This window comes from Arvicanthis niloticus, chromosome 23 (genome assembly GCF_011762505.2).
Source record: "Arvicanthis niloticus isolate mArvNil1 chromosome 23, mArvNil1.pat.X, whole genome shotgun sequence".
In the NCBI taxonomy this organism is placed as follows: domain Eukaryota; kingdom Metazoa; phylum Chordata; class Mammalia; order Rodentia; family Muridae; genus Arvicanthis; species Arvicanthis niloticus.
Window position 1 is genome coordinate 10,753,588 of NC_133430.1, and position 10,806 is coordinate 10,764,393.

At 55.9% G+C, this 10,806-nt stretch overlaps 1 protein-coding gene across 1 annotated transcript in view; it reads left to right on the forward strand.

Moving 5' to 3' along the window:
* Ccdc85c (coiled-coil domain containing 85C) overlaps positions 1-10,657 on the forward strand; it is a 70,476-nt gene extending 59,819 nt beyond the window's left edge. The window contains 4 exon segments of the mRNA XM_076921229.1: positions 2,634-2,741; positions 6,385-6,480; positions 7,099-7,197; positions 7,948-10,657. Coding sequence (XP_076777344.1) covers positions 2,634-2,741; positions 6,385-6,480; positions 7,099-7,197; positions 7,948-8,037 — 393 coding nt within the window. The 3' untranslated portion in view covers positions 8,038-10,657.
* The last annotated feature ends 149 nt before the right edge of the window (positions 10,658-10,806 follow it).

Consider the following 10,806-nt stretch of genomic DNA (forward strand, 5'->3'; position numbering starts at 1 on the left):
TCCTCCTCCCTGAAGGGTCCACGTGCAGAAATTCCTGGAAATAGGAAGGCTGTGGAGTCTGGCAGTATCAGTGGGGTAGCCAAAGGTCACATACCAAGGCTGTACTAGGCACTAAGCGGGTGGCATTGGGTGTTGGCCTTCGGTAGAAGCCTGAACAGCCCTTGATTCTGAGATCGAAGGGCAAGTGACCCTGCAGCTTCCTGGCTCTCCTCACTTCTAGTTCAGAATCCTCCTGCTGCCCCTCAGAAGCCCTAAGAGTGGGCAAAAAAGATGCGTCCTTGTACGCTCAGACGAGAGAGAGGAATGGGGGTTTAGCTACTGCAGCTGCAGGGACTTGGAAGTCTTGTTCCAGCCTGGAGCAGGCTGAGGGAGACCCAACCTCCCCGTAGGATGCCAGGGCAGGCAGACTTCCTGTAAAGGACTTCTGCTCTACTGTGACAAATGCCGTGCCCTTCAAGGGGTCTGCAGCTCCTGCCTCCCCCTCCGAGATGAAAACAGGACTTCTGCCTCGTCCAGGGCTCTAGGCGGCAGCGAGCAGCCTTTTTAATTTGGCTCTAAGTGTGGCAGTGGTTACTCATTTGATGCGTCATTAGTCACGTTGCCCCTTAATGAGAGATTATGTGTGTTTCCCCCTGCCTGCTTCTGTGGCTTGCTAATAAAGTCCTGTGCACACACAAATATTTATAGATGCTCACCCAAAGTGTAGGGGTGAGGACTCGCATGCTGCTAATTGGAAACCCCCACCCCACCCGAGGAAATTACCCAGGACTCTGGAGGGGTACAGGTGGGAGGGGATGGGGCCCTGCACATATTACAATGTTTTCAGTTCCAGGCCGCGCAGGAGCCTGTCTGATTGAGGGCCAGAGAAGCTGTGGGAAGGGAGGCCCAGCCCAAACATAATCCCATGTGTGGGTGAGGACAGGACAGGACAGGACAGGTCCTGTCTTCTTGGTTGTGGGCTGGCGGGAAACAGACTAGGCTACAATCTGTTGCCACTCCTGGCTCTGTGACCAAATGGGATATCACTGTCCATTCTCTGCTGGGCTGGGAGCCTGCCTCTGGTGCCTTTACTTTGTCCACCAGTCACAGCAAGGTGGCAGGAATGTCTCCATGTCCCCACAGAACAGCATTGGTAGGCAAGGTCCCATGGGGACTGATAGATGGGTTTAAGTGTGGTCATTAAGAGCTCATTAGAATTTAGAAGGTGCTCTCTGCTGAAAAGTGTTTCATGGTGGCAGAGAGCTGAGGGTGATTTAGTTCAGGGTTTTGAGTGGGGCTTGGGTAACCCCTCAGGGAAGGAAGCATGGTGGCCATGGAAAGGGTCACTCATGGTGGAGTTAAGAAGTACTGGGGATAGTTGGGGACAGTCTCTATTCTGAGACCTCATCATAGGACATTCCACTAGATCTGGTCCTTGTGTCAGGAAGGATTGTTCCCCCCCCACCCCCCGCCGCCCCCCCTGTGGCCTTTAATGTCTTGCAGTGGCCTGCACAAGTCCATGGTCCATAGTCCAATTGATGGCTACCACCATTCATGAGGTCTCTTGGGTGATCACTTTGCAGATGATGCCGGCTGAGGCCATGGCTAGTGTAAGAGTCTTGTTGCGTTACCTCAGAAGGCTTCTGGGTACCCACATGAGTTTGGGTCACACCCAAGGCCGAGGAAACAACCCCACCCCTCTGTAACCGCTCCCTTGCCTTTGAACAAGCATAGCCCACCAGACCCCTGTATACCCTGTTGCCCTGTTGGCAGACTTTTTCTCTGTCTGGACTCTGTGGTCTCTCCAGGTTAGGGGTGGTATAGGGGTGTGGAACAACTATCCCAACTTTTTGTCTGGTGGTCAGGGCACCTCTGCCTTGGCTGAGCTGTCACTGTCCCCACCTGCAGGTGGCTAAGGCTCCCAGCCCTGGCAGTTGCGTGGCGGGAGGTCTGAGAAATGGGGGCCAGGCCCTGTGACTGGCAGGAGGCCAGCACTGGAATGTGGGGACCCCTTCCAGGCTGGATGAGGGAGCTGCTGGGTGGGAGGAGGAAGCCCTCTACAGGGCTGCCGCACAGATGCCCGCTTCCTGCCAGCCAGCCTGGTCTCTTTCCTTCCTGCTTTGTTTGGGGAACTCAGCAGCCTGCTGATTTATGGACATTCTTCTGCCATTTTTATCTGCCGTGTAGGTTCCTCCTTTCCTTTGAAGTCTTTGACTTAGAAAGAAAGGCTATCTTCTGTGGGGCTGGACCTGGAAGGTGGACAGTCTGGACCACGCCTTGTCCACTACGTAGTTTCCCCAGCCCTTAGAGACTCTGGCTCCTGGTCTTAGGTCACTAGCCTGGCTTACAGGGATTTGTTTTGTTTTCTCCTAAGGGAGCTACCTCAGGGCAGTGTATATGTGTGTGTCCATCCTTTGTCCTCATTATGTTTTGCACTGGTTCTTGTGGATTCAGCACCCAGGCCTGCTTTGGGTGGGGTGGGGTTGGGATGGGGAGTGGGGTTCTCTGTCTGATGGCAGAGGCAGCCTGTGGACCGTGGTGAGCGCCTTGGAAGGGTGTGTTTGAGCAGACAAGTCGCTGTGTATGCTCAAGTGCCTGGGCTAGAGCAGGGTCTTGAGGCTTCAGCCATCTGACTGTCTTCTTTTTCCTCCTAGCAGGCAGGCTCCGGAGAGTTCCGGACACTTCGGAAAGGCTTCTCCCCGTACCATTCTGAATCCCAGCTCGCGTCCCTGCCACCCTCCTACCAGGAAGTCCTACAGAACGTAAGTGTCCCCACCAAAGGTCCCCACTGTCCCTGGTCCAGAACCTTCAGACTTGTCACTCTGAGCTCCAGAGGAGACAGATAGAGGCGAGACAGGCTGGTTACATCCCAGGGCATAAGGGTGGTCAGTAGAAGACTCTGGGCTTCTATGGTCAGTAGAAGAGTCTGGTCTTTTGCTTGAAGCCCCAGTTGTGTCTAGGGCAGCTGTGGGTAAAAGCCAAGCTTGGACAGCCAGCCCTGAGTGTCCTTCCTTATTCCAACCTCCTGGGATGGGGCCCTGGGCTCCTATGTCCTTGACGCCTCATGGGGACCCAGTGAGGAGGTCAAAAGCAAAGCGTTGGGTAGATGATACTGCCCTGGAAGTCGGGCAGTGTGTGAAGGCCATGGCAGGGGTGTGCCAGGCCAAGCACCATATTCTGCTCTGTCTGTGACTCTGTAGCCTAGAGAGGAAGCCTGCTGACCTGAGATTTAGGCTTTGGAGCTGAGGGGTGAAGCCTCGTAAGTTAATGGGCCATGTACCAGGACCCCCCACAGGCCTCCAGCGCCACCTGCCACATGCTCACCTGGGCTCTGACCTGCCTTGGATGGGAAGCAGGTGACTGCTTAGTGTCAGCTCTCAGGAACTGACATCCATTCGTGTTGTCAACCCAGTAGAGCGAGGGCTGTGGGATACCCGGGTGTGGGTCAGTAAGACGGTAAGCCCCCACCTGGTCGGGCTTACAAGGCTCATCCCTGTGCAAGTCCCTGTGGCTGCTCGCACACTTCACACCTGTGCACCAGGCTCTTCCTGTACGGGACTTCCTGGGAAGTATGTGGATCCCCCTCTTACTCTGCGCCCCCATTCCCCCATGATGGCCAGCAAGGCTGACCATGGTGGCCTTGGTGGCCACAGTGCTGGCGCAAGACGGCTCATGCTACCACCGGCAACCATCCTGTGCTCTCTCTTCCGAAGCCCGGCTACCTCCTCCACCTGTTGACACTGTGCAGGCACTGTAACTGCACACTGACTGCAGATAATCCAAATATTTATCCAGGAGCCCCGTGACCCAATGATGCGCTAATTGCTTCATGATGAAGGGCTCACAGAGCTAAGCGATGCCACCCAGGGGCTGCCTCCTCAGGCTTTCCGTCTCTCCGCCCTCCCTCCCTCATTCTGCTTCCTTCCATTATGGTGGCTGAAAACAGCCTGCTGGGCGTCGTGAACCGAAGGCTTCCCAATGCTAGCATCCGTGAGGTGCGGTGCTGATTCTGGTGATGGGTCAGCCTGCCAGGTGCCAGGCCACTTCCTATAGCTGCAAAGGGACACCCCCTCCCACCCCCCAGGCTTCAACAGTGCTGACAGAAGGCTAGCGGAATGTGGGAATTGTTCTGGAAGGTTTCATGGTGGAGGCCATGGGAGGGGATCATGTGCCCCACCCCGTAAGAGATGTTGCCACTCTGCTCTGGGGAGGGGGAATGAACCTTACGGGCTGCAGCAGATTGCAGGACCTAATGGGCAAGGGCTTACTAGTGCCCAAATGGGCCTGGAGGTCAGGGGTCCGTGTGGGCTTGGAGAGCAGAGGCTATCTCTGTCCCACGGGGGCTATAAACTGAAGACCTTCAAGTCATCTGTTTAAGGTAGTGAGTCAAGGCAGAAGGCAGGGGGAGCTGAGGGAAAGGTGCTTTGGGTGGGATGCTCCTTGGATGCCAGCCATAGATAGCACTTACGGAGGCTACTGCATGCAGGGGAAGAAGGCACAAAGGTCAAGGCTGTGGGCCTGGCTGGTCATCTTGACCCTCAGTGCTGTCACTGCCCGGCCACTGTCTCCTCCTTACTGGGGCCGGTCTCCTTTAGGTGCATAGGGTTCAACACCAGCAAGGTCAAACGCTGAAAGTCCCCAGATAAAAGTGGGTGGGTATGTGTAACCCCCCCCCCCTTGCTTTCCTGCCACCAGCCTTAGGAGGAGGTGCTTCCTGACAGGAGCATTAAGGCGTGGACAGGCACCTTGAGAAAAGCTGGTACAGGTGCCTTGGGGATTGGGAGGCCTCTGGGCCCAAGTGACGGGAAACCCAACGCTAACCCCAATACCTTAGCCGCTCTAACCAGTCATTAAGACTTAGAGCAATGGTCATTACACTTTCCTAAGCCCCAGGCCCTGCCCTCCCTGATACCTGATGCTTGGGGGTGATTGAGCCAGGAGGACTAGACTGCTCAGCAATCCGTCCACCTGCCTCCTGCGTTTCTTCTGCGCTGCTTCCTGGAGGGGCCCCTAGCAGTTCCTTAAAAACTGGTACAGACAAGGAAGCAGGCCAGGCACATCAGGGCGGACTGGGGATAGGGTGTTCCCTAGGAGAGGGGTGTGGGCACCAGAGGATGGCATGCTAGGACCAGACCCCTCTCTATTCATTTGGCTGGCACCCTCTGCTGGCCGGTGGGGGGAAGTGTGGCCACTGTTCAAGTCCAGCCTCGCTTGGGCAGCAGCGCCCTTGGGGGTAAGACATCCCCACCTACCCACTCCCTTTTCCCATTTGGTTTCCATGTTTCCTAACCAGGCAGTTTTGCATGCTTCCTGTGACATGTGATACAGGAAGAGGAAAATGAAGCAGTCCCAGTTAAAGGGACCATGCCCAACTCTGTCCTTCCTAGAGCCCAAGGCCTGTTGGGGCAGAGCCCTCATGCCTGTGCTGGCACTGGTGTCATCGGCCTGTCAGGCCCTGGTGAGCATCCTTGACAGGTGGCCCGAGAGAAGTGGGCTTGGTAGACAGACTGTCAGTGGAAGGCCCTGGGCCTAAGGACAACCATAGAATCCCTACTGGTCGTGTGTGGTAGCCTAGCCCAATGGCCACGGCTGGACAGGATTCAGTCCTCTTGGGCCAGCTTCTTTGATTGCTAGAAGGAGTCTTGAGGGCCCAGGTCTTGAAGAGGGAGTAGTTCTGTCGTCAGGCTGATCCCCAGCCACCAGGGTACAGCCATCTAGTGCCCTGGCTGCAGAAGACTCCCCTTCCTACTTGTTCTTGGGTCACTTCCTGGTGTTTTCTTATTGCCCTGTGGTCTATAATCATAGCCCAAGGCTGAAGCCTTTGCTCTGCTCATGGTCACAGGAGGGAGGGAAGCTAGAGGCAGGCGGGGTCAAGTGCTCTAATCGAGAGCCGTTCAGCTTCAGAAGGACTGGGTCCCCTCCTGGCCCAGCCTGCTCTCTCTTCACCTCGTACCTTTGAACTTGCGGTCGGTAGCTGACTCACCACGCAGGTGGCCAGGACTGGGCCAAGGGGCAGGAGCAGGGCTTGGTTAGGATGAGTTGGGTGGGCTTTGGACTTGGACAGTGGGGTTGAGCCTCGGCCTGCTGAGTGACATGAGTCTCTGGCTCTCTCAAGATGCTCGTGTTTCATCTGCAGAACATGGTCTTGTGTGCCCCCTCCTCCGACCCCCTCCTTTTGTTCTGCAAACCACCACAGAAGAGGTGGCATGGCCAGGAAGCGTGAGGCCCAGTCAGGCAGATATCAGCTCCTAGGATACCTGCCAATCACCCATGCCTCTTCTCTACCTCCCCCCACCCCCCACCCCTATGTCTTCCTGGTGGCTCCAGGTAACTCAAGCTGGTGTTCATCCAGTGACAGGCATCTGGGACCCAGCTGGGAGCTCATCTGTTCTGTTCTTCCCACAGGGCCCAGCCTGCCCCGTACCTGAGCTGCCCTCACCCTCTTCCACTGTCTACAGTTCGGCAGGACAGAAGCCCGAGGCTGTTGTGCATGCCATGAAGGTAAAATGAGCCATCTGCCTCCTCCCGAGCACATGGGACCATGGGCTCATGGCACCCCAGTCCCCACTGGTGCTATCTCCAAGCTCGGAGCACTTTGGCTGGGGGGGCGGGGGGGAGAGACTGTGTCCCTGTCAGTGCCTGGAGCACCGTGGGTGGGGCTTGTGTTGGATGTAGTCTTGAGTGTGTCAGCTGTCTGCTCAGCCTGAGGTATTGCTGCTGAGGGAATTGACCCAGCATAGGATGGCAAGTGTTTCCCTAAGGCCAAAGAGAGCCCCAGGTTGGGAGTGAGGCTGGAATGGAAGGTCCAGGCCAGTCTCACGCCTCTAGGTACAAGCATGCAGGTTTCACTCCGGTGTCTAGTGTTCAGCCCTGCCCCAGGGCTCTCCTTTTTTCTTTGTATATATACCACCGTCTTCACCCACCCTGTGCACGACACTCAGTCGCAATGGGAGCTGGCAGTGACTGCCATGTCCCACATGAATGGGTACAGGTTGTCATGTCCTTTGGTGGCTCTTGAAGCAAGCCCACCTGAAGCCCCTTGCTCAACCTCCCTAGTTTCATTGGTAGCAGCTCTTTGCTGGCCTCCTCCTGACAGCTGACACACCCTTTTCTCTTCAGGTTCTGGAAGTACACGAGAACCTTGACCGGCAGCTTCAAGATAGCTGTGAGGAGGACCTGAGCGAGAAGGAGAAGGCCATCGTTCGAGAGATGTGCAACGTGAGCCACTTCCCTGGCTGGGTCTGGGCCTGGGCCTGGGCCTGAGTCTGGGGCTGGGGCTGGGGCTGGGGCTGGGCCTGAGGCTGGGGCTGGGGCTGGGGCTGGGCCTGGGACTGGCCTGGGGCTGGGCCTAGGGCTGGGCCCTGGGAGTGTGGCCACCGCCTTCTCACTGGCTCAGCTGTGGCTTGGGGAGGATGACTAGCTTTGGGAGTCCTGGCTCCACCATACCTCGCCCTTTGGAGAGGCTCCTGATCTCTCTCACCAGATCTATCCCTTCCCAGTAGTGCCAGGCCTGGGACTCTGGACAGAGCCTAAGCTCTGGTTTCTTTGCTCACTGGTGCCCCCTGGTGGCTTCTTGGCCATGCGAGTGGACTATTCTCTCCCACCTACCTCTTGCCATCTCCACTGAACCCTCATAGAAGCCAGCAGGAGAGTGGTTTCATGGGGTCTGGACCTGGGGCCTAGGTTGGGTGGGATGCCCTGAGGTGCACCCCATGTTGTCTCCTGAGTCTATGGACCCCACTGTACATCTTTAAGGATGAGCTCACACCTAGCAGTAGCCTGCTTGGGGGCCAAGTAAAGGCCAAGTCTCAGCACCTCTCCTTCCTGTGGCCTCAGCTTTTTCTCCCAGCTCCATGGCCCCGAGGACATGGGTGATTTTTTTTTTCAGGGAGGTAAGACAGTAGGTAGGTGAGGCCAATGGGTAGGTTTGGGGCGAGCCCTCCACTTACACTGTGTGTCTCCTCACAGGTGGTCTGGAGGAAACTGGGGGACGCTGCCAGCACCAAGCCCTCCATCCGGCAGCACCTGTCTGGTAATCAGTTCAAGGGGCCGCTGTAGGGCCGTTTCTCCGTGGACGTGGACTGGCCCTGCCTGGAGTCTGAGGCCTTAGACCTGGCAGAAACTCTGGTCTAGCCACCGTCTTTCTCCGTGGTGAATTGTACATAGGACACAGCCCACCCTGGCTGCCCTGGTGTGACACTGTTGGCCAGGCCTCCACCTCCTGCCTCCCTCACCAGCAAAACCTTGGGAAGACGAGAAGCCACTGTCCGCTCACTGCAGCAAAGTGGCCAGGCAGCCTGGCTCCCCGTTTGAGCTCCATGTTCCATTAGCAAGAAGCTTCTGAGACTCCAAGCCAAGGGACTGTCTGGGGAGGTGCCCTTCTCTTGGTAGAAGTCCCTCAACAAGTATTGTAACTCACTGTCCCTTACACTGGACAGAAGCCACCAGAGCCAGAATTGCGACACAGGTGGCACTACCTTTTCTGCTACCCTGCCAGAGCCAGGACCCTGGGCCGTGGAGCACTGACTCCCATGTGTCTGTGGCTGGCTGAGAGCTCAGGGTTCCCTGTCACCTGGGGGATTGGTGCCCAGCCACCCTGAAGCCAGCTGCTGCTTATTAGTGTTCACCCCTTTAGTGACGTCTCCTTGCCCACACCAGGCTTGGCCACTTCTTAGGTCTCTCCTGCCAGGTTTCCTTTTCTGGTTTACAGCAACATAGGAAAGTCCTGGAGAATGTCTGGGCTCGAGCTCAGCCCCTGATGAGTTTTCCCTGGGAAGGAAGGGGCATGACCTGGTTCTGGCTTTAATCTGCTGTGTGGCCTTCAGCAAGCCACTCAGCTTTTCTGGGCCCCCAGAGGTTCAAAAGAGCCCCTTTTGGCTTTGCTCACCCCAGTTTGGTGGGCCTCTGTCCTTAAAACAGACAAGCTCATGTGGGAACCTACTGGGAACATGCTAGGCCAGGTTGTTTGTCATGCCGTCTCCTCACAGGTCACATCTGAGCCTTAGCCCCTCCCTCCAAGGGACCTGGGGGTCAAATGCGTGCTTCAGTGCACGAGTTCACCCCTCAGACAGCAGGCGGCACAAGACTGACAGGGGTGTTTTCTAACATGGCGTGAGGAGAAACGAGGACTCGGGTGCTTTTGTGACCTGTACACAAGATATCTGTGGGAGGCTCTGGCACCCTGCTGGCATCACTGTACAGTGTATTCACATCCACACCCTTCAGCTGTCCCCACACAATGGTACTCAGAGCCCCATGCAGCAAGCCCAAAGAGCTTGTCCTCACCTCAGGTCCCTCCCATACCCTGTGAGCAGAGGGGACAGGCCGAGACGGTGGGTGGCATCCTTGCTTCCCAACCAGCCAAGGCCCTTGGGTTCTTAGCACCTTTGTTGCCCACACCCTTGGGTCCCACACTCTCAGGGGAAAGGCCCATAGCCCTCGGTGTGCCCAGTGAGTGTTGTGCAGGGGCTGTAGGGGACTGGCTGTTGGCGTCACTGGGAAGCTCTTTCTAGAAGCTGCTGTATGGTCAAGGGATAAAACTTGGAGCTCCATCTGCTGGCCCTGGTCCTGGGCAATTTCTAAGTGGGCTGCTGGGCAGGTGGGACTCTTCCTGGTTCTTTTGAGGCCAAGGAACCCCAGAATAATGTTGAGGTATGTGGGTCCACACAAGGTGGGAACCAAGTCAGAGTCCCAGTCAAATTTGTATGAGGATAGCTTAGCCACCTCTGAAATAGCAATAAGTTAAGAGCTCCTGAAACCTGAAGATGGGCCGAGAAAGCAAAGCCTACAAACGACCTTCCCCTTTTGGAGAGGTGTGACCCTGTCCCCAATGCTGCAGAGGCATCCTGGGAATCTAAAGAGAGTTTCTTGTAGACTTCCTCTGCTCTTGTGCAGGGTGGATTAAGCTGTACCCCAGCCCTCAGCAGTGGGCTGGTTCTCCAGGACAGCCTGTGTCATATCTCAAACCTAACAGGAGAGGCCAGCAGCAACCGGGTTGAGCCCTGGGCTGGGCGGGGCGTGTGGTCTTCTGTGACCCCTCCCTCCTGGAGCCTTAGCCTTCACAGTGCTGACTCTCCATCTCAAGCTCACAAGATGCTTGTCCTGGCTCCACCCCCCACTGTGACAGGCCACCCTGCCCCATCTCGGTGGCCTGGCCTTTCCGGAGTCAGAATCTGCTGAGCGCATTTCCAAATCTGTTCAACAGCCACACGCCAGTGTTTAAAGACAAAGTGACCTTTCAGTTTTCTTTTTTGAAACTTGAGAGGAAGTGAGATACATACTACTGATTTTTTTTTTTTTTTAAAGAAACAAACTAAATGCATGGCTGCAGAGTGGCAGAGGTGTCTATTTTCATACTGTGGGGGAAAGTGTGCTGCTTTTGGGAAGGGCTGGCACGCCTGGCTTCCCTGCCCTGGGCCAGTCTTGTCTAGGAGCTGGCGGTGAGAGCGGCAGCTGCCCCCTCCTGCCGTGGCCGTGTAGAGCTGGAGCCCGTGGACTTCGGCTGTTTCTACCTTCTATTGAACCACTTTGATTTGTGGAGAGAGAAAAAAAAAAATAGAACTTTTGATAGCGTGGTAAAAGCATTGATTTGAACTATTTTAGTAAAAGGAGTAACATATAAGATTGTGACAGTGTCTACTTTGAACTAGATAATAAAGGCCTCTTTGTGAGCCTCGGAGTGGGTGTGTAGTGCTTTCTTCCTGTTGTGAGCTGTGACGGCTGGTTGGGCAGGCAGCTGGCCCCATGCCGGACAGTGAAGACTTGCTGAACAGTGAAGACCGCTCATGGTTACTCTTAGGCCAAGAACAAGAGGGTTGGTTTCCAGCT